This window comes from Haliaeetus leucocephalus, unplaced genomic scaffold, assembly GCF_000737465.1.
Source record: "Haliaeetus leucocephalus isolate CR32 unplaced genomic scaffold, Haliaeetus_leucocephalus-4.0 Scaffold351, whole genome shotgun sequence".
NCBI lineage: Eukaryota > Metazoa > Chordata > Aves > Accipitriformes > Accipitridae > Haliaeetus > Haliaeetus leucocephalus.
In genome coordinates this window covers 7,996,590-8,021,049 of record NW_010972787.1, presented here as the reverse complement: position 1 = coordinate 8,021,049, position 24,460 = coordinate 7,996,590, and the positions used below count along the sequence as shown (strand labels likewise).

General features: G+C 36.0%; 1 protein-coding gene across 2 annotated transcripts in view; it reads right to left on the bottom strand.

Moving 5' to 3' along the window:
• Positions 1 to 24,460, bottom strand: part of NBEA (neurobeachin) — a 510,633-nt gene that overhangs the window by 297,895 nt on the left and 188,278 nt on the right. Inside the window, exons 29-31 of one of the 2 annotated variants that reach the window (XM_010572746.1) lie at positions 23,482 to 23,650; positions 21,992 to 22,087; positions 8,202 to 8,640 (exon numbers count right to left, since the gene is read on the bottom strand). In XM_010572746.1, coding sequence (XP_010571048.1) covers positions 8,202 to 8,640; positions 21,992 to 22,087; positions 23,482 to 23,650 — 704 coding nt within the window. The remainder of the gene's footprint in view (positions 1 to 8,201; positions 8,641 to 21,991; positions 22,088 to 23,481; positions 23,651 to 24,460) is intronic. The other variant, XM_010572747.1, reaches the window with a different exon arrangement.

Here is a 24,460-nt window from a genome sequence, read left to right as displayed (position 1 = left end):
GAAGAAGTATTGCTATCTACCTGAGCATGTGAATGGAGGAAAGAATTTAATGTGATAGATGCCTTACATGTATCTGTCAGGCATTCAGGTGTTTCTTTCATGGAGGAACAGAAATCTACAGACTAGAAGAAAAGGTCATATACACTTCCACCATTTCATTTTAGGCCTAGCTTTATACAATGTACTTCAGACTTCCTAAATGTTCCAAACTGGTTCACATCTTTCTGAATCACATCATCACGATCTCAAACAATCCCCAATGATTTAGTCAGAAAAAACTTAGTAGTAATTGGCTGTAGTGACTGATTTTGTTTCTCTGTTCATAGAGCGGTTTATAATTCTAAAAAGAATTGTGACTACTAATCACTGTTCTGTTACTCTACGAGTGTCCTTTTCAAATTGTAAACCTGAGCCCGAAGTCATTGTAATTCATATCATGCTCAAGATGAGCATTGTTGGTTCAACCTGCATACCACTTGTGCATTGCTGGTTCATTAAATAACCTCAGCAAATGACTACAGGATTCTTCTGGGTTTTCAGAAATTTGCATGAAATAACTAGATAGAAAATAATACCACCAACAAGTTGAACTGCAAAAAGAGAAAATGGAAGTTAAAAACAAAAATACTTTCTCAAATTAACTTTCCTTAAAAATTTAGCTACCCAGTGCTGGTGACAGACAAATCAGGCTATGCAGCACTATAGTTTCTTTCTCTTTCTCTGCGATCCACATTCTGTATCTCTTCTTCGTTTTAAAATTTAAAGGCCTTCCAACCTAATCACTCTGGTCAATCAAGAGCTCAGAGATAAGCCTCCAGTCCTGGATGTCTTGTGTTACCTATCTGAGCAGCAGCAATTAAATTAGAATCACTTTACACTCTTCTGGGATATGTGAAACCTCTTAAGGCTGAATTAATATTCTTGCTCCTCCTTTCCTCCCCCACAGCAGCAGAAAGCATGAGGATTTTCAAGAATTGCTCTTCAAAAAGCAGTACAGACTTCAGGCAAATTTTTCACAGAAGTACTGTGTGTCAAACAGCAACATCTGCCAGATGCTTCAGAAGAAATCACAGTAGAAAATGGGGGACAATTATTACATGTTACTTTGTTCCTACAGTCAGATTAATCTCTGAAAAGAAAGCTTAGTATTGTCTGAAAGTTGTTCGTACTCTCCATACCTATGGACATGTCCCATCCTTTATGAAACATGTATATTGCTGATTACCCACTGTTCTTTCTGATTTCAGCCCCAGGTTGTGATTTCAGTCTGTAACAAGTGATCGTTAGTATGTACTGACAACACATTTTGAATCCTACTTTAGACAACCTTCTGTTAGGCTGACCGCATTAAGAGAAGATTCATCTGAAATCCAGGAGGAAAGACGTAACTCAGAATCAACAGCCATGGAGAAGTAAAACTGGATTAAAAAAATGTGAGGTATACTGAAGAGATATGGAAGGCTCACAGAAGGACATAATCTTTGAGGCTTATGCAAATGAAACCGTAGCGCTGAATGTCCAGTTATTATGGATTCTTTCAGTCATTTGATACCATACATTCATCAAAACACCCAAATCTTAAAGTACATAAAATGATCCTAATCTACTAAACATAAATTGCTTGTTTCTAAATAGAAGAAAGAGAATCATCTCAGGTGTGGTTTTAGGATGAGGACATGAAGATCATTGATCTTCACACTCAGATCAAGCAGAAGAGTGAGTATTTATCCCCAGTGAAATTCCCAGCCACTAGTACCTCCTTTGCATTCAGGATAAATGAGCTGAAGCATCTAAAATGATCTAAAATATTGACAAGAAACAAGGAAAAACTGTAAGAGATTAAAAAGCTGACTATCAAGAATGATGAATGGTCTTGGCTGAACAGAGAAATTGGAAATACTGGAAATTTAATAAGTTTGAAGAATGTGAATAGAATATAAGTGAAAATGCCATGTATTAAATGCCAGAAACATCATCGAATAAAGAAAAAAAAAAAAAAAAACCATAAAAAAACAATCAGTATGAGGTATAGACCAGGGATGGGTGAGGAACCTAACCCTGTACATATGATGCAAAAAAATCCAAAAAAGCAAGAGCTAAAAAGCAGCAGTCCTGTAAAAGTCAATACAGCTTTAATAGTGATTTTACAGAGGCCTATTGGGGTAAAAAAAGCAAGACAAAAATTCTGTACAATTTTCATCTGTACAGCCAGTAAATCAGAGAATGGAGAGATGCTGGTTTCTCCTGATAAAACATACATAAAACTTCAGTTGAGATATACCCACAGCTCCATGCATATGAATACGAAAAGACACACGTCACACAGGTTATAAGAAGAGTTTTGAAAGAGCTACCTGTGTAGAGACTGCTAAATGATGGACAAGGGGAATAGGATTACAGCATGACGAAAAAAAAGTGAGGGTTAATATACCCAATTTTGGTTGACTTGAGCCTATTAATAAATTTAGGATGAATTTATTCTAAACAAACAGCTGAGGTGTGCTTCCACCTCGTCCCCCATTTTATTTAGTACATGAGTGGCTAAGACACTCTCTAGGAACACAGAGATTGCAACTCCAGCTCCCTTCTCTGTCTAACGGGATCTGAAGCCATACCTCCCATTCTCCGGAGCGTATTTTAACTGCCACCTTAGGAAAGATTCTAGAGAGAGGAGCTCTCAAGTCTTTCCCTTGGACCACAATCTCCACTGCACAAAGATGCAAAAAATTCTTGAGAGTCAACTGGAACCCCAGATGAGTGACTTCATTCCCACATTACTGATTAGACTACTGTGATACCCAAAGTAATGGGGAATGTACAGACAGCACCTGTAATGGTCCCTTCTTGATTCATGGGAGAGGTGCTCTGTTTTCTCCAATTATTTTTCATTAGGAACTTTAGAAAGTAATCTTTTCTGTTGGGAGAGGACTAAAACATATTTATTCATAACTCATTTTTATTAAGTTTTCAGGAACATCAAATCTATTTTTCAGCAATCATCTTTTGGAGAATCTAATGACTCTAACAGGAATATAACCTCCTCATTTAGCTATTTTATTTAAATGACTCTGTAGACCAGTGCATATCAATGATCTCCCAAAGGTGGGCAATAATACGACAGATAGATATTGAACCTCTCTATTTGAACCTTCAGTGCATCTTCTCTCACAGTTCTTGTCTTTTTCCCATTCTGTCAGTCAGTATTAAAAAAAAAAGTTTATTCCAGTAAAACACACAGATTTCACAAGATGTCCAGCTTTTCTAGCATATAAATACCTTTAAAATTGGCCCCAAGAACCTTCTAAGGGGGGGAAAAATACCCCAAACCAAGACTAAAATACTTCAAAAGTGTGTCCTTCAAAATATTTCAGTGTATGCTTGTAAAGACTTCACTGAGCACGTGAACTATGCAAACCCATAGTATTCCAATTTAGGAAGTGATAATGGATTAAATGGGAATAAGGTATTTAACAGCAGCAAAAATAACTGATCTTCTCATTTCCAGGAACTCAAGATTTTCTGCTTGTGCAAGCACGCTTCCTATGGAAATAATTCTGCTAAGTACAGAATATATATGTAAATTACCTCACTTTGAAAAATAATGAGACACAAAACCGTGAGTATTCTCGATTTCAATAATAGGACCCCTCTAAAAACCCCCTACTAGAAAAAAGTAGAGCGGAACAAACATAAGCTTCAGAATGCAGTACTGGGTAGAATTACAAATAAATTCACAAATGTTAACGGTCTAGGTTGCGTCTAGTGGGACAAATGCAAATTGACAAAAAAACAGAAACAAGAAATCCCCAAACCCTAAAAATCAATAATGGGGGCTGATTTTTGTCAGACAAAAGACGAGAAGACAAAAAGGAATTATTGGTGAGTTATGCTCTATTAGTTGCAAATCTAGGTGAAATAACCCTTTGTGTTTGCTTCTAAAAATGTCATCCTGGATGCCATTTTCAAGGAATTCAGTCTGACGTTAAAAGACATGTCATAACTTTGAGGATCCAGGCTCCAGTGTCCCAGAAATCTGTTTATATAGCTCATAATGTAATTACAGCTACCTTAAGACAGATGAGGCAGAAGGCAGCAATATATTGAAAACTAATTGAAAAATGCAGTTGTCCAGAAGCACTTGTGGGGAAGAGGCCTCTGAAAAGCTGCTCAAAGCTTCAGAGTTTGAAGTGAAATTTTTGATGTTGTCACTCTCAATCTATTGAAGGGCTGACAGACAATCAAACCCGTCTGGCTGGCTGGCAGCTCATTTTGCTGGCAGGTGGCAAACAATTAGACACACCAATTTGTGCCTCCTGATGACATTAAAGCATGAAACTAAGTTGTATGTGGGGCCTAGTGATTTGTGTGAAAGCATTTCAAAAATAATACTCTTTGCCGTGGCAACTCATTTCAGACTGCCACCTCCCATTACGGCTTTGAGCGGTGAAGACGACAGACTTGAGTTACGTGCGGTGCAAGGCCGCTTCTGTTCAATCCGTCATCAGCGCCCCCCGAGACCTCAATCCCCTCCTTTCATCAATATCACCTCATCATTTACATTCGATAGTACTTGAACTGCTGCATACATTAACTGCGCGCAAGTCCTATTCGATAAAACGTTGGACATGTCTTCTGCTTTTGTATTTCCTCTATGACTGCACAAATTCTACAGAAGTATACACTGCAGCCTATTGCACAACGACTCTTACGAACATATTGGCAATGTGCAATTAAAAGAACATGCAGAGCAAAACGCCTCGTATTAAATGATAAAATAGAATTCTTAACTTCAATTCTATTTACAGGAGTTTGCTTCATATGGCATTTACCTGCATGTAAGACCAGTGATTATAGTTGAAGAAATATCTTTAAAACAACAAAGATACTGTTATTTTTCCACTAATTACTTATTACCTGAACTCTTCTTTTACAAGGCACTCAGCCATCCAAATGCAAAAATAAAATAAAAAAAGTCTAGCCTCAAAAGGTCTAAGAATATCTTTTGAGTAAAGTGAAAAATACATTTCTCTAACCTCGATTTGCTTATAAATATGGAATCACTGCGTATATTTTATAAAAACTGAAACAAATAAAACCTGACAAAACAATACACTCCATTGCTCATGATTCTTCCCAGAGACAATAAACATGACCAATAGCCACATTGGTCAGTGAAGTACCAAAACCTGCATAAACTACAGCAGCAGCAGATCCTACAGAAATATGGTCCACAGGCATAGTGTTAGCTTTTAAAAAATATGCAGTGTATATTATGTAATTGTTGTTTTGTATCAGCAAACACAATTACATTTACATGAGCAAGTATGGAAAAACAATCACACTGTAACTTTTTTCAGTTTTTTCAATGATAATTGGGATATTATAAACAACACAAAATGTTCATAAACTGACACAAGCTAAATTTCATGTTGCTTTCTCAATTAATATTTTAATTAATTCTAATATTATTTCAATATACTATTCAAGGTTCCCCCCCCACCTTTGTTTTTCCCCCCTAAGCTTTGTTTCACTCCCATGAAAAGTTATAGGGTCAGGATCTCAATGTGCTCCTCCTTTGTAATTTGAAAAAGAAAAATGACACCACCACCCATCTTTTGCCTCCAGAGATTGCCATGGTGGTCAAGTAAATACTTTGAAAATATGAGCAAACTGCACAGAGAAGTATTTGCCTGAGGAGTGGTCATCGTTCAGTAATGCAGCCGTGAGGTGCAACCAGCCAGCTGAGATCCTGTGGACTAAGAACATCAGCATTTTTATCAAGATGCCCACAGTTCAATAGCATCCATTTAGTTGGAGGAAAGAATTTAACACTTCCTGATCTGCTGGGACCTCCCTGAACCTGCCAATTTTCTCTTCATAGCTGTTGGTTATACTAAAAAGCATGATCTACCTCGCTCACCAAAATCAGATAGCAGGACCGTCTGTTTAGAAGAAACAAAATATCCCAACAAAATTGATGTAAATAGGTCTTTCTTTGCCTAAACTTTAACCACTACTGCTTTTTTGCTGAAGAAATAAACAATACCAAGGGCTGACATGGTACAACATAGGCTACCAAGATACAAACACAGCTGTACACTTTGTACGGGAAATCACGGAATCACAACTTGGTCAGCAGGGTAAACAGGATAGGGAAAAAACAAACCGCTAAACCCTCTTGCTCCTAAGTGAACTTGCTAAGCATGAAATGCCTGTCAAAATCTAAATCTGAAACACCTCCCAAAGAATTCCATAAGTCTGTATTAGCAACTACTAATAATGACGTTCAAAATGTACAAGCAGTCACATTGTCACAAAAAGAATCTGATGGAGGTGCTCACACTAAATACAGGTTATGGCCAACCTACCGCAGCCCTTTAGAGTTTTTAATACTTTCTTATAAAGCTATAATTTAGAAATGTAGACTGAAGCTCATCTCTTCAATCATATTGATGTTAAGTTCCCTCTAACGATGACAAAGACATCTCATGAGGTGATACACTCCATTTTAATTTAGGTGTGTAGCATTTTGTGAATTAACAACAACCCTCTGAATCAAGTATTTTTCTTAACTGACCCAGGGAGAGATTTAGCTGAAGAGGTTCAACTAAAGTAACCTTTTGGTGGTTACAGTTAGGTGCCGTTAAATCTACACGCAGCACAAATTTTTGTACTGCTTGATGTACAAAAATGCATTCTGAAGTATCATGGTTCCTCACAGAGGAGAAGGAAAAATTCCTAACTGTATAGAAAAAAAAATATTTTTCACTTCACATTGAAAACACTCTGAAATCAAAACATGCAGACTGGTAACCAAAAAAAATATCCTTTTAATGAATTAGTTGCTAAGTAAGTTTTCTCTGGAATGGCCTTAAGACCTAAAATATTATTAGAAAGGGATATATTCGTTGCTTCTAAAGCACATTTCACTTTTCCTATCTTGATCCAATCTTCTTTGTTACAACAGATGCTATCTAATTGTTTATTTAATTATTTCAGAAAAGCAGCCTCAGTACTAATATATATATATACACACACACAGACAAAAAGGCATCAGCTTGTCTATGGAATTCATAATGAAAAAGTGCTTCTTCACTTTTATTCTAAAATTCTCATGTATCTTCTTGCACTTTACTGTTTACATTACACTGAAAACATTGATTACATATTGTTTTTCTTAAGACTTAATGAAGACATTTTTGCAGGTTTTCTGTAAATGCAGATGGATTTTTCTCATAAATCACAACATAGCCTCTGTTTTATTTTTATTTCCTCCAGAATTTTAATTCTTGTACCTGCATGATAACCTAATATATTTCCACAAATTTGCTTAAAATTTTAAGACATGTTTTAACATACCTTTGAGTTAAGTCTTGATTCCATTTTTTTTACTTTTTAAAAACATTTTTATGAAGAAACTGCAGGGATCTTGTCATACTGGAAAACGTAACCACATCAACACCTGTAAGAGTTAGCTCTTTGCCCAGGTTAAGACTGAACCCACAATGGATCAAGTTACTCTTCTTGTGGAAGGATGTTGTCATTTGCACATCTTATCACAACTCTACATTCAGGATAACTGAGATGAACTGGACGTTTAAAGAAAAATATATTCACTAGAAGCTGGGAAACTACAACCTAAAAAGAGAAACAAAGCACTCTCTGTGGAAATGTTCAGCAGTTTATTTTTAAACCCTAACTTTTGAGCATATTTGTTCTTTAAAGACCTAAAAGGAAACTGGTTTCCACCATGTCCATGCAAACAATTTGCCATGGTTAAGGCATTTCAGTACCAGAAAACAGTGCAATGATGGATCCAATTAAGATTTAAGCCTTTGAAAGAATATTCGACTGAATTTCTGCACAGTCTGTTCTATATCAGCAGATATTACCCCTCCTCCTCACTGAAATGCTGTTTTAAAGGAAAAAAAGATTTTATTGCAAAAATACTTCTTTACAACAGGCTTCTTTTCCAAGTACCTCGTAGAGTTTTATTCACTGCTGACAGAGAAAAACAAGGTGAATTACTTTTATCTATACTATACGGTCCGTTTTGGTAACACAGAAAAGGAGAAGAATGCAGCTGTTTTTTAACATAGTCTAATACAAACCAATAGAAGAATAACCACGTTTTAAAAAAAAAAAAATTCCTTCAAACTTCTGAATTACATCAATATAAAATAATGAATCCAGCCATATACCTGTCAAATGAGTGAAACTGCATGGGAAGAATAGCCTGAGCTTCTCTCTTCAGCGCAGGATCTGGGTAAGGGATCGGATCCGGACCACATTCTGCAATTTCAACGGGGGCTGCCACAAGACTTTTCAGTATTTCCTTGACATTGATGCCTTTACTTTGGCTGATACTGGATATCGATGATGCAGGTTTCAGGATTTCACTGGGGCTTTCCGTTAAGCTCTCCTGAGATTTCTTCACTTCCGAAGACAAAGTAGACAACAGCTCACTCATAGCATCAGGGCCCGTGCTGGTCTCCAGGTCTGTCCCATTCAAAATATTGGGCATCTGTTCATCTCCAATTCCAGAATCTGTATGAGGAATAGAGCTTTCCAGCTGAATATCTTCAACTGGTGTCGGTGTTTCTTTATCTTTGATGTTTTCTGGAAATACAGTTGGTGTCTCTGCAGTGAAATATAGATTATGAACAATATTTATAACTTTGATTGTTTTTCCTAAAAATATGATCATAAGGTTTTACGAGACAGAAACGTGTTAGAAAGCCCTCAAATCTTAGTAGTTTAAACCTTGAAAACTCATTTTACATACACAACATTTTGCTTTCAACAGCTGTTTGGCATATATAAAGGCTTGGAAGAGGGAGCCCAAAAGTGCATTATGAAAGCTCAGTGACATTTAGAAATTACAGCCCACTACTCAAACAGTAATCAAATAGCCAAATACTGCCAGCAAAAACAACATTAAAAATTATAACCTATTGACTGCGTATCTGTATGATCTCTGAGACTACTGGAAGAGAAAAATGCAATCACTTATGCTTTAGGATTACTATAAAATTTAGTCTTTTTAATAGTGTCAGCAAATATTAAGCTTGCATTCAAAAGAAAACTGCTAGACCTTCTGTTTGCTTTGTCTTTTGTTTGAAATGTGCATTATACACATTTCACACACATATCATTACATCGAATACAAATTTATTTATACGAATTAAAAAAAGAAGTGTTATTGTTGATTCTTTAGATAAGTCCCCCTTCCCCACAAAAGGTAAAATTCTGTAATTCTTTCAAGCAAATGTTAAGAACAAAATAAACACAGCTTTATGGAGACAGGCGAGTGAAATCTGTCAAGTTTGGAACATTTCCAGATTGAAACGGGCTGTACAACATCTTGTAACCGAGAAAAGCATACCTCTTATTAATTACCTCAGTGAAACAGACAAACAACTTCATTAAATATGAGCAATTTACTATGCTTAGTGGAAAGTTTGGTAGAGTTGTGAATAAATTCCATATTCATCTTTTTGGTTACATTTTTTTAGAGCAACAGACTGTGGCTATTTTTAGTGACAAAAAGCTTGCACTCAAACGGATTTTTAAATTTATTTTCATTGGATCATTTGTCTTGATTATAAAATTTAGCTGGCCTACATATGAAATAGGAACAGGTTTGGGGTGGGGGTTTTGATGGTTCTGATATAGCAGTTTAGATATTATGGGAAATATTTTACAACATACTTAGATGAAGCTCAGCCCTTCTGACTATTCCAAACAAAATCTGCTTCAGCAATGTAACTTTAATAACAATCACATAACTTATTACCAATTGTTTAATACAGTCGGGTGTAAAATATCTACATATTTACCACATGGGCATAAGTGTGTGTTTATGCATGTGCACATAAAAAAATTCTATGTGAGATTATTCATGTGTTTGAACTAACGGTAGTGTAAACCTCTTCATGTGTACAAGTATTAACAAACAGGTATAGACAGAAGAGAAGAAGCTTTTAAAAACATAAAGCAGAATAACCCATTATAAGGAGCATTGTTTTCTTCTTTTAACAGCCATAAGCGCTAAGCCACTTCCTTTTTCTCTTTCTCCTAAGTGCCTTGAACAGATCTTATCAAATAGATATGAGCCCTGCTTTGTGAAGCAGGAAGTAGAAACTGGATTTATGAGCTGCATAAAATGCACTTAGCATCTGCTGGGTCAGGAAGTAAAAAAACCCGTATCTACTTAGTACTGCCTATATTCGGCACAGAAGGACATCTGATCCGCAGAATGATCCTAATGAATTTTCTGCTTGTTTGTCTCTTTAAACTTCATCCATACAAAGACAACACTTTTCAACTGAAGGGAAGAGTAGGACTGGACTGCCAGTCAAGTATATCCTTGCCCTTGTAATGAATGTATGGTAAGTAAAATAGCATAAGGCTCCACTATTATGTAAATGAAAAAAGGGCACTGAAAAAAGAAGATGGTCCACTACACAGTGAAGTTTTAGCACACCTAACCTCCATTTTCGTTAAGGTGAACAACGCTGAACGGAAAACCAAAGACAGGAAAGCTAGTAGAAATGCAGTTGTGGAAATTCAAATACCCTAACTAAACCAGAAGAAAGATTTTAATGTATTAAAATCATGGGAATGAACTGACTCCAAGCCAATTTTGAAAGAAACAGTCTATGAAATTACTGGTCTAGTAGCAAGTACTTTTGCCAAACAGGTAAGCGGAGGTAGCAACATATGACTGGAGAAAACCACATGTAGTTTGTCTTTTTAAGAAGGGGCAAAAGATGATCGGGACAACTGCAAGCCTTCAACAGTAAGCAAGATTTCAGGATGTATTTTGGAGAAAAGAATAGTAATGGAATAGAACAAGAATGATTACAAAATGGCTTTGCTAAAAGAGCTTTTTAAATATCTATTGCTCAAAGAAAATAAGGGCCAATGTAGTAAAATTCAGTAAAGCTGGGGTTGTCACAACAGATAGTAATTTAGTCAGGAGAACCTGGACATTAAGAGAATGTGGGAAAAGAAACTGGCTAAGAAGGAGCCATCAAATAGTTTTAAAAGATAAAACATCAGACTGAGATAAACTACTACCAGAGTTATCTAGTTTAAAATTTTAATAAAGATTTCAGGTGAAAAAGTAAAAGCATTCTGGTGAAATTTGCTGATGACAAAGTTACACGGTACAATTGACGGCCACAGAAGGATGATTGTAAGAAGGCATTATGACAGAACTGCAAATTACATTTAATAGTGAAAAGCTATGCATCCAGTGACTAACACGGAGATTCCCCTTATAACTGGAATTCATCAACTGGAAATGACTGAAGAGAAGGACCTGGATACATCACTCACTGGGTAACTATTCAGTTACCAATACAACACTGCCATGGAAAAAGCAAATGTGATTCCCAACTTTTCTGAAGAAGTAGCTCCTGCAACAAATAAGTATTAATGGCATTAGAGAAGGCTTTGATAGGGTTCATTATGGAATACTGTGTATGCTGTTATGTTTGAGAAAAATGGAAGTGCCGCTATGGAGATCCACAGTGATCTACTGTTGCAGAAGAACAGTTTGGCTGCCATAGTCTGGCCAAACTAATACTGAGAGGGTATACAGCAGCTATCATACATGTATTTTCAGGATGCAAACTCCCCAAAAGGATTTAAGCTAAATGGAAGAGTTGGCATGAGAAAAACAGTGCAAGCTCACCAGGAATAAATTTAGTTCAGGAAGTGACAGCCATCAATATGGAATTAAGATTCTGAAATACCTTTATAGTCAGAGTAGCAAGTTCAAAAAACAGAACTAATTTTGAGATGCTGTACATAGGACTGCACTTAATTACTCAGCAGGTGCCTTGTAATCCTTTGTTCCCAAAGGAGAATAAAATGCCTAGAGGATTGCACCATTTGAAGCTAAAAATGGATGCAAAATTAAATTTGTGGAGATAGAATTCAGATATGACATACTATACAATACATAACACTAATTAAAATTATTTAGGAAAAAAGTATCAAGAGAAGTTATTCTACATACAGGTAAGTGTATGGCTACTTGATTTCCACAGAAACCAGACTTGTATCTTTACTTTTCTTACTGTTCCTCCAGTACCTAATATGAATACGTTGCACCAAGTCAATTAAGCTTAGTCTGATTTAGCACTATGAATAACTATCTCTAAAAACTACGTAAATCCAATGCATTAACTCTCATTTTTAAAACATCAAGCAAGCTAAATGAGTAAGGGTTTAAAAGGTCTGATTTACTTTTTGTAAAGCAAAGGAAAATAAACTCAGATCAGATAATGCTGCTTAATAACTGCCTCTCAAATAGGACTACTAGCAAATTAGTATTTGTGAAATTCAGATAAATACGTCTGAAAAGATGTATTATAAGACCTTCTGGATCAGCATTATTATTTTAGGCAAATTATAAACTCCTTAGCATGGGTCACAAAACCCAACCAATTTTAGTTACAACACTGCATATCCACAAGTTTTATTCTATGTTCATTTATTCTGTGTCATAGCACTTCTGTTGCCTTCAGAATTCAGGAATGAAGAATCCTGCTTCATAAAGTTATTTAGAAAAATCTTAAATGGGTCATGCGTATGCTTTTATAAAATCCTAAATACTCAAAGCAACTTAGCAAAATGATAAACATGAACAGAAGCAAAAATATAACTGATTGCATCTGTCCATGTTATAGCATTGTGACAGTAAGCCTGTAAATTTTCAGCAAACCTCATCAGTTTTCTGCAGCACAAGGCCATGTCAGTAGACAAAGCAGAAACATTACTAGATCTAGCGATCTTAACCCTGTCAGAAATTGGCAGTTGGAAGCCAGATGCCTCCTCCTTACTGTTTTTCATTGTAACTAATGAGTTCATCTACTACATTATGGGAAAAATATGGGCTTAAGTTAACTAAATGACATATTGTATATCTGGTGACCTCATCCGTCACGCTCCTTCCCTAAAATATCTTGTTTGCCTGTGATTTATGAAGTGTATTGTAATTGTTCTAACCTACTGAGTTACCTAAATAGCTCTTGCACTGCTTCCATATGCCTAAAAAATCCCCCCCCCCCCCATGTTTATTAACTTAATAATGAGACATTTCATATCTGCGGTAAATATATACAATTTTGCTGTGATAAAAAATGACAACACAAAATACTCTGCTTTTAATCTTTATTTTACTTTAAAGAAATGGAAAAATTGTGTATGTATTCCTGTGGTCTTTTTTCCTTTTTGTTTCATTAAACCTCCCTACTAGATAAAAATCAGCTAAAAATTTTCAAAAGTAAAAAAGTATGAAAATTATTCTTTTTAACTGCTTACAATATGGCTGAAAATTTATTTGAAAGTCATTCTATCTCAAATAATTGTCAAATTTCTGCTGCAGACAATATAGCAACATTTGGCAATGGAAGGGTTGGGGCGATCTTAATATAGGAGTTGCTGCCACCTTTCAGTCTGCATGTGTGCTGGAAAATTTATGAGTTGTTTTCTGTGTGGCTATCTTAAGGCATTGATAATAACCTTATCAGCTGCCTTTTACATGCCCCTTTGTAGTATTCTACAAACTTTCAGGGCCAGGATACTGCAAGCTGAGAATGCTTTCAATCCACCTAGGCAGCGATATTATAGCCTCCTCCATAGGTGACAGAGTCAACTCATCAATTCCTGAGCTCTGGGCTATAAAGAGAGAGTGAAAAAATTCATCCTAGCAACATCAATATACTGGTTTTCATATATGAGAAGCAGCACAGTTAAACAGAGATGAGAAACGAAGTATGGGGACAGAATCAGAGAGTAATAAGGGTCTGATTTAAAAGTACATTGAAAGGAGTAACCAAGAACGGAGTTGGAATAGAAATGTCCTCAGAGGCTGGGGCACAACGGGGAGAAGAATCACCCTAAAAGAAACATTAAGATGCCAAGCTGCTCTGTATTTGCTCAGGACCTTTTCTCCTGTTGGTATTTCTATTTCTGTGTGAAAGTTATACAGAGACCAGAGCAAAAATTCCCTGTATAGTGATGGGGATCATGGCCCAACCACGTAACGTGTACTCATTTTGGCAGCCTGCCCAGTATTACTCGTCACGTAATAACTATGTATTAATAGGCAAATTTAGTTGTGCCCCACTAATGGAGTTCATGGCGTTCTGTAATTTCTGAGGCAAGGCTATCTGAGCAACACCAACTTTTATTTTGCAGAACTCGTTTGTTCTAAAATTTTTTAAAGAAGTTTCCTTATTAATTGAGTTATAAAAAAGTGAGGAAAAAGAGCCTGGCTTAGGGTTACTATTTGCCATTCTTGCACTATCAGGCTTTCATCTAGGAAAACATTTGATAAATGCAGCACCAGAGTGGGTTTGTGAGGAGAAAGGATGTAGGTCTGGATCAGGAGAAAAAAGACAGGCTCTGAAACTGAGCAGGAGAGACTTAGGGTGGGGAAATCAAGGTTGGGAAGTGATTGAAGAGGACAAAAGCATCATCGGCCCTTTTCCACAGCTGGACACCTGTAAGTGCACGTCTTCTCTTTTTGCTCACTGGAAACTGCTTCTGTTTGCTCAAATTCCTCAAAAGTCTTATCAGTTGTTTCTTTCCCCACAGTCAGTCCTGGACTCAGGCAGGGATGCAAGGCAGCTCCTTCTACCTTGACCAAAGAAAGAGTATTAAAAGAGCCACCTACGACAGACGTAACTCTTGATCTGTTTAGGCAATGTCTTAAATTCTTCCTTACTAATCAAACCTCTTTCACTCAGTGCTTGACAGATAAGACATCTGGACATCACTCTGATTGATTACCTGGTTGCCAAACAAAACGCCAGCCATCCTAAAACAATGCCTTACCAAGGCATTAACTAAAAAAGACTTAAAATAAATGTAAGAAAATGAAAAGTTGTATTAAAGACATGTCAACTTTAGAGTGTAAAACCAGCTGTTTACATCTGAAACAAAAAACAAATACAAATTAGGAACAATATGGTAATATGTATTTTTTCTAGGTGAATTTCCTGAGTTTTTGTCAGTTTTATTTCTTTATTTATCTTTTTACTTTCATCTTGTGTAAACTCAAGAACAGATAATGAAAAAATAGATTAGTTGGCAGTTATCTATGATAATATCTGTATTTCTGACACATGCTGAGAAAGCTGATGTTTTTGTGATTAGACATTTCTTGCAAAAGAAATTAAAAAAATTTTGTCACCTAGGTTACAGCATCCAGCAACAGAAGTTAACAGTGAAGCACAGAGTATGTTCCATACATATGATGAAACTTATACTAAAAATTTTTTATATGAAGCACTGCTTTGAAAAATCAAACACTTAAAACATCTGTAATTTGTACAAATGAAAATAAGTATTGATGTTACTTAAAAAAAAAATCCCTATTACAACTGCTTCATGTGTACATGACTGATCAATTAATAATGAAATACATGTGCAAACCTTGCTTCTGATGCCTTAAGTAGTTGGTGAAGGGCAATAAATATTAGATGAAGATGTATTTATTACTATCTCATGATCTTCAAATGCATGTCCTCTCAGAAGCAGTTGGAATAAGCAGTATGTATTTCATCAGGAAAGTAGTATGATAATTTGAGCAGAAGGCAGAAATTCAGCAGAATTTGAATTTTATGATTCTCATGATTATCATCCATGTCCCTTATAACATTTCCCTCAGTTTCTTGAAAACATATGTACAACTAGATTTTGAGGAAGATGGAGCCATGAATTTTGTCAGGACTTTGTGGAGGCAAGGGATATTTTGACAGGCAGTGGAAATTAGTCCACTTTGCATAGTTAGACTGTTACCCTTATGCAAAATATTTAGTTTAAAAATAGGCTGGAAATCTCTATGCTATTATATTAGGAATACAAACAACGGTGTAGCAATGTACAATATCCTGAGTATTGTATACCTATGAGATCAGAAAACTTGATGCTTTACTTGTCTTCAAAGAAAAAGCTGTTTCTGCAACTTTTTAATATAGTTCAATCTGTCAAGGAAAAAAAAAATCAATGGCTGCCAGTCCATCCACAGCACATACCTTTAAGAAATCTGTTCATTTACAGTGCTTTGGGAAAAATACAGACAGTGATATCAAGGGAGTTTAAAAGCCAATCAATTTTTGATAAAATGTTGTGATAAGCTACATACTGATTTTCTTCACACAATATGTTCTAAGGTAAATTGCACTGTTGCGGTGCTTTCATTTCTGAAACACTCCTGAATAATGCTAAGTGGAAACATCAATTTTTAACTGAAAATATCCTTCTATTCTTTGGTTAACATTAGTTGTGTTCTCAGTAATTAACAGGCTGCCAGCTGAAGTGTAAAAAAAGATTATTCACACTTTTCCACTGCTAGAGCTGTGGAAGCACTGTTGAAAGAAACAGTAGTCCAATAAACCTTAAGGGTAAGCAAGGATAGCTTCAATAATGACCAGAATTGAGAAAACGCATCTTAAGTGATCCTGACCACCATAGCTAAAACTATTTCCAGTTCGTAGCTGTAATTTGAAGAGGTTACTTGGTTTTATGTGATAAGGCTGATTAGCTGCTATTAACGGAAGATACTGTGCTCCTCTATTTCTCCTGTCCCTTATTCCAATGACAAGATATTTCTGCTCTCAAAATATGTATCCATTACCCTCTACCTGGTAAGAGAAAGGGCTACTCTCAATTTTTCAGTCTCGACTTCCACACCTTCCAGACATAAGAGAGATATTTTCATACCAATTTTGGGAAAACATCCCTATCTTACCAGAGAAATCAACTGAAAACAAAACATTATTTCCTAAGCTATTCCAATTGCTGCCATTCCTGAAATACAAATTTCAGTGTTTTATGCTCAGTTCACAAGGGTAGTTCTTACTGACCGAAAGTAAAGACCACTAATGATGTCTTGACTGACACGATTTTATCTTAAAATGGCTGTGGGAATGGGCAAGTTCCACTGCTCGGATGCACTTTCAGAATGTGCCAGTAAGTCAGAAGCCTTGCAAGACTCTTGATAACCCTCCTACGAAGACCTGAACCTCCTCTGACGTTAAGATTAATTTCATGTATTTGCTTGCAAAATAAAACAGAAGCAGCTTGTCTACCTTCCATGGGAAGTAGCTTTGCTTACTGGGACTATCTTCATCCTTCTGAATTTGAAAGCAAGCTTTTCAGAGGACTCAAAATCATCCCCCATCACCAGGAGTAGAGATTAAGCTTTAGCACTGCTTCCCTACTAAATACAACACAGCTCGGATTTCTCACACCAGATCTTTGTGGAAGATGTTGCTAAAGATGAAAGCCAGAGATTTTTATAAAGGAGTTCGCTAGTACCTCAGACTGCAGAGAACAGTCTCCTTTGAGGATCTCAAGTACTCAGCAGGCACAAAGGGAAACTGGAATACTTGTAAGACAAAGAAGAACAAAACTGAAAATCCCCTCAACCATACAACAAAACAAATCAGTATTCAAAAGTACAATGGAGAAAGGTGCAGATTAGTTGCATTGCACAATGTTAGGTAGAGAAGAAATAAGGGGCTGTTGGAGGGACAATGATACACATTGCTCAGATTTATTAGATGCCAGGTACAAAGGGAACATGCCTGCCAACCATTAGGTTGAAGACTTTATGTAATTGTTTAGATGGCTATATAGTTCCTACTTTCAAACCATATACATGTAGTACTCATGAAGAAGAATATGTATCCATGAACATATATGTAACAAATTATAGCTATCTATGGGATGGGGATATTACCAAGGCACATAATGTCATCAGACTGGATTAAGTGCCTTAAAGAATTTCATGCCAGCTTTTGTCATAAAGCAAGTTTTGTGTCTGGAGTTCGGTTAAACCTTGTCAAAGGAGCCAGATTAATCTGACCAAGGCAGAGGTGTACAATGATATCTATAGTGAATGGAAAAAGATAGGGATTTCTAGTGCCCAACGTATCTCACTTTTAAGGAGATCTCTAAAGCAGATCAGATGAATTGTACCCTAAATGTGCCCTAACTTCTCTCCACCTGTTTTAAAGGGAGACTAGGATGACTAGCTCAGACGCTGATTCACTACCGATATTTTCCAGAAAGTACAACTCACATATGACTGATGATTCCGAGATAAAACCTGAAAATGTAGTACAGAGCTTTTGGTCATACTGGAATACCCCCAGTCACAGAGACAGTGAGAATGATAAAGAATGTTTCTATCATCTTTGACTAGTCAGGTGAAAACAACTCTCCCCTTCTGGAAAAGACATTGTGAATGCTATTCCCATCTTTACTACACCTCAATATTTTAATTATGTTGAAGAACTTATCTTCATCACAGACAGTTGAAGAAAGCCGATGAACCAAAAGGTCTGTAAGGCCAGGCAACTTTTTAGATCACTTGACAGGCTCTTGCATTTAAATAATTCTTGGTTTAAAGTCTCCATTTTGAAATCTTCACAAATGCAGAGAAACCGAGCCATTTGACATCCCAGAAGTCTAACTCATTCTAATTCTTTGGTATTGTGAACAGAAAGAAGCAAGGCTGGCAATATTTACTTTTGTAGGACTGTTTTTCTTCAGACACCCTTCAGATGTAAGAGAATAGTTCTGATCTGTTATTTTCCTTGAGACTGTGATAATAAATTACTCCAAAGAGTGACATTATATATGACCTAAACTGAAAAGAGAAGGAGCTTTCTTTTCATTTTGCAAGTTCTGCTTTGTCTGACTAAGCACAGACTATTTCAGAAGTACTGGAGACCCTTTAAAGTTATCAGAAACTAGTAGGAGAAGCGCTTGCAACAAACTGATGACAAGGAGTAAATCTACAGCTAAAGACAAATGCTTCTCCTCCCCATGGATTAGCTTAGAAATGAAAATAAATACAGAAGTATAGAACACGATAAATAAATAAACATTTTTATTGTTTAAGGGTAGTCATGGATACCACTGTTTTTTCTTCCTTCACAGGTATGTCCTTTCTCCTTTAAGAACCATAGGATAACATATAGCTTGAGAACAATATTTGATTAACAGTAAAAGAAACATTAAATCCTTATATTACCACCTACAAACATTTCTAAGTAAAGGTAGAATATATTTCCCTGCAAAGCCTATTTTAAAGTCTTTTATTTCAGTACTACTTTTTATTCACACATGATAACATCAGTAAACTAGGCAAAGGTCAACATTTTATAGGATGAGAACCAACAAGCTTCATATCAATTATAATGATGTTTAAAATTTTTGTAATCTGCACTTGACACCAGCTGTAGTTGCTCATAAGAAGCACACCCGAATCACATACTGTAACGTGCCTGAGACAAGTAGGGTCTCACACAGCCTTAAACATATTTTAACTAAAGATACTGCCCCATGTAAAGAAAGAAAAAAGAAGCATCACTAAGAACAAAATCAGTATCTTTCTTGAATACCAGTAATATACCTACTCCTATCTTACCCTTCCCCTGACAAGTTTCTGGTCAGATAGTTAGATTCCATCAGGTAAAAAGGGATCTTTTTTAAGCAGTCAGTTCCTCTCCCTTTATTCATAGAGATCTATCCCAAAGTTCTAACAATAATGATACAATTTGCTGTATTGGACTGACAGAGAATGAATCCTTTACATCCATTTAGTGTCATGTGGAATGAATAAAATATAGAGACTTTACTTCCCTGTAACAACTGAATTTTTATCCATTTTTTAATAAATAGGATTTTGCTTTAAAAATACGTATTTACTTTTAAATGCTGCATTAAACCACTCTAAAATATATTAAAATACCTTAAAATTTAAAATAATATTCAAATATTACATGCTTGCTGTCAACATCTGAAAGCATGTCAGATCACTAAAAGGAAACCAATTGGCTTAGCCACTGGAACAAAAGATTCTTGAAATGACAAAATAGGTTTTGCCTTTTAGCCTTTTCTGACAGTGTTGGCAATTTTTTTTCATTTCACTTCCTGCTAATGGTGTTCAAAACTGGGGGACTGGGTTCTGAATGTAAAAAGCAGAAACATTTTTCTTCTCTAAGGGGTAAAGCAGTTAGGTGTAAGAGGCTGAGACCTCAGAGTTAAAACCTTGAAGGACATGATGACAAATAAAATAACTGGCTACAGATAACATTTCCTTTATTGAATAACTTGTTTCTAAAGCCAAAACACTTTTCTTTTGTATCCTGCTCACACTTCTACTATCTCTCTATTGAACTATTTTAAAAACAAAACTATATTTTACTTGAGCTCAAGGTAAAACAAGTACTATAGACAATAGTACAGAAGACACAATTCTTAAAAAATGCTTTATCTGAAATATTTTGGTGAGTTTGTAAGGCTGCCTCCATTTCTTCTTAAACTTTTTTCTGCTTTCGTTACACATTTTATTCATGTACTATATGTGGATAAGAAGAAAAAACTGTTTGTTTTTTCCCTCTTTTTGCCACCCATTCTATAAAATGTCAAGCTTTGTACAAATAGTAATATAATCTCATTTATGTTGCATAATTTATTTTTACTGTATTAAATTTAATAAAAATCAAAATGTCTTTCAATAACTGTGTTTTAAGGCAGTCTAACCAGTCCCAGTTTTCAAGCAAAGGTGGCTAAAACCAAAATATCCTATGCCTGATACACAGAAACATGCTATAAATGGAAGAAAGGAAAAAAAAAAAAAAGAGAAAGCCACATTTAATGAAGTTTTAGGGGTTTGTTCTGTAGTACCACATAGTGCCACATAGTGCTGTAGTACTCTTCTGAACTAAGAGCAAATGATTCCTTTTTTTATCAACGATGGATTAAATCATACAAATGCAACTATGTCACAACAAAGAATTATTACATGAGCAAACTGAATGTCCAAAAATGTATTTTTTTCTTTGTATGGCAGACAATAGTCTTATTAATCAAAATCACAAACCCTTACTAGTTGTTAGGATTTAAAACAATTTATAATATACATACATGCACACACCAAAGTTTAAGAAATGCCAGATTAACATAGTGATAGTTTAAGTTGACGTAATGAATATTTTATCATCATGCTCCCAGAACAGCATATGATAAACGTAAGTTGCATTATTACTAAAGTAGGAAGTTAACCATTTCTGTTCTTTCTAAACAGGATGGAATTTTAAAACTCTTAGGCTTTTTACAATGCAATCTTTTTACCCATGGAGATTTTTCAAAATTATACCAAGAACTTTTTCATCAGATTACATTTTTCAACATATTTTACATTTCTGTATTTGCAGCACAGTGCATGCAAATAAATGGGGAAATGTACATGCAAACTGAGCTTAAGTTACATTCAGGTAACTCTCTCCTTTTCAAGTAATGACATCTGAAAAACATTCCCTACATTATATAGTATCTATTAAAACAAACAAACAAACAAACAAAACAGATCAGGCCCAAAACATATAATAGTTGCTGTGGTCACAAAAGCAGTTTCCTTCAAGAAAAGCACAGCACAGCACATCAACTAACAGGCATAAAATAATTCACAATACATACAATATCAGAGGTTTACATACCATCAAGAGGGCAAGAAAAAAAGCGAGAAAGGAAGGCAAAAGAACAGGAAAAGGTATGGGGAAAGGGAATACTACAAAAGTACTACATACTTTATCTGGTATGCAATATTTTTAAAATAGGTCTGATTTTACTTTTATGGAGGTAATATTGTAGCAGAATAACCACAAACCAAAAGCATTTAAAATTTTCTATATCCATTCCCTCCTCCTGACTGCTTTTTTCTTTTTTTAATTTTATTTTACTTCATAGTAAGTAAAGTTAATAAATGGTAGTAAAAGTGGGAAAGAGATTTCCTAGAGAAATGTAGGCAGGAAGTTTTAAAGGTATCGTCAGGTCTGATCTCCATGTAACCTGAGGCGTATACTTATTTATCAACAATTACATCACAGTTAGTTCTTGAATTACATTACATTAAATAAGAACACCCAAACAGGTTAGGAGATGATGTTAATATTACCTTTGTAAAATGAGTGGGCAAAGCTCTGCTCAGGAATTAACTTGGCAAGGAATCCATGGTTCAAACTTGGGTGAGGGATAGATGGTATGACCACAACTGTGGAGAAAATCATGGAATCAAATGTGAGCCAGCTAGTATTCATGTGTGGCCTGGTCCACTGTGGATCCATGACAGATATCCTATCTCATTGAAACATGCAAATATGGTATTATCCACAAAAAAATGCATTGCTAAAGGAAGAAGATAACTTCTGTATCGAGAGATAGGAAACAGCATACCTATTATTTGGGCACTCCAAGAGCAACATTCACGGGGAAAAAGAGACACGGATAGATAGATATATACATACACACGTACACAGGCAAGACAATCATGGATGAAGTAGTTCACAGAAACCAGCAGTTTCTTAGTGCAGAACCATAACACAGAACCAGGAAGGCACAATAAAAATCATGATTTCTCATAACTGACTACGTTCATGTAGTACATTTAAAATGGAAAGCCTACAAGCACATGGACTTTAAAAAATATGTATAAGTAGTAAATCAAAAAATCATGATGAATCAGAAAATAATGACTAAATGTAAATATGACACAAATCGGAAGACAAATTCCATGAAGAATGAAAATTAGCAACTCTATAAATGAAGGAGGTAATTAAAAATCAATACAAGTAGAACAATATACATAAAGAGCTTCATGGACAAATTCAGTTACTGTTTTCAGCTCTTTTAACACAGAAGGTACAGTCATAATCAGTTTTTGAAAAAACCCACCGAACTGACAGTGTAAACTACTTGAAACAAAGCAGGGTAAAGCTTGGATCCCTAATTTCTGACGGGTTTTGACAGCTAACAGACTCCCTCCCTCTCAGGCTGAAGAACACATGCTAGTAAAACCCACTACTACTAATAAAAATCACAAACAGTTCAGTCAAAGAAAGCAATAGAAATGTTTCCTTTTTATTATATTGTTTCCATAGGCTTTTAAATGCAGGCACCAACGCAGCGGGACTCCAAGAGAGTACTCAGTCCTCCACCACTACCCTTCACAACCCTCCTCACTCAAACAAAAGGAGTTCACATGGGCAAACAGCTCTGGTTGCTGTTTATGCGTTTCATGGTAGAGAGTTAAAGATATCTGTTCTTCCTAACAAATAACAGATTCAGGAAGTTGTGCCGATCAACTATCTTGTACTTTACAGCCTTAACTCCATCAGGCACCCTGTTTCTTTTTAATTACTTTCAAATTAAAGAAAAAAGCGCATAAAAAAGCAATATGCAAATGAAAATTAGTTATACCCTATAAGCAAATATACAGAATAACTGAAATCTGCCAATGTATGTTAAAGAACCGAATGATTATACAGGAAGAAAGTAGCAAGTAATTTCCTATTAGGATCTTAAGCTACTCACTAAAAATACTTTGTATTAAAATAATTGCAGTTCTAAAAACAAAACTCACATAACATTTGAAGAAAACAAATGTACCTGTACTTGTTGGTGAATTTATTTCTTGTCTGATATTTCTACCTGCCTGGCTCCCAGACCGTGCAGTTTCTCGTTGTGGTTCTAGTATATCGCGGTATTTGGAGACCATCAGAACGGAAATAAAGTAGACTACCGCCAAAGCTAAGAACTGAGCCTGTTTGCTGTCATCCTGTGTTGGAGAAAAGGCAACAGATGTAATCATATCAGACATTTCCATACAATTTTCACACAAGATCATCACACAGCTTAATAAAAAAACCTTCCTGAAACGTTGTACCTGTTAGCATAGTAGCAAATGGATTATGTCGAAGACTTAATGGATTTTCAGTGAAGTACTATGCACGCAGCATGTATTAAGTACTGAATTCTACAGGTAATTTGGCAACTACACACATCTCTGGGACTGTGGAGTCAAAAGGCTTTTCAGAAGAGAGGCCTGACTCTTCTGTGAGAGTGCGTTCAAGGCTTCCCAACAGCAAGGGAGACCGACTTCTGCCGCCCCAAGGACGAGACTCCAGAAGCTCCTGCCACGAGAAGGTAAGGGGAACTACTGCTGAGAGGGACAACTAAGCTCGCTGAAGCTTTTCTAGCTAACCCTGGATGCATAAGCAGGCAGAACAGCTTCTGGTAACATGTAAAAGCAGGAGGGATATGACCATTGTTTTTCTTCCAGCAGTAGTTCCCAGCTTGTACATTCTGACTTCTCCTTCAGCAGGACTGCCAGCAGCAGCCCTAGTTTCCCAGGACTCCGATTTACGTAAATGCCAAGACCACAACCACTTTGTTGTCGTCTTTTCCTCCCACCCTACGTAGTCCGCTGTTCTATGCCAACTACCATCTTAGATATCATCCTGATTGAGCTTAAGCTGCTGTAGTTCAACTGAAATGTCTTTTATTATTATTATTATTATGGTGTAAAACCCAACACGGTAGAATTAAGACTTCAGCCTCTGTCTACTCCTATAGTGGCTTCACCTTG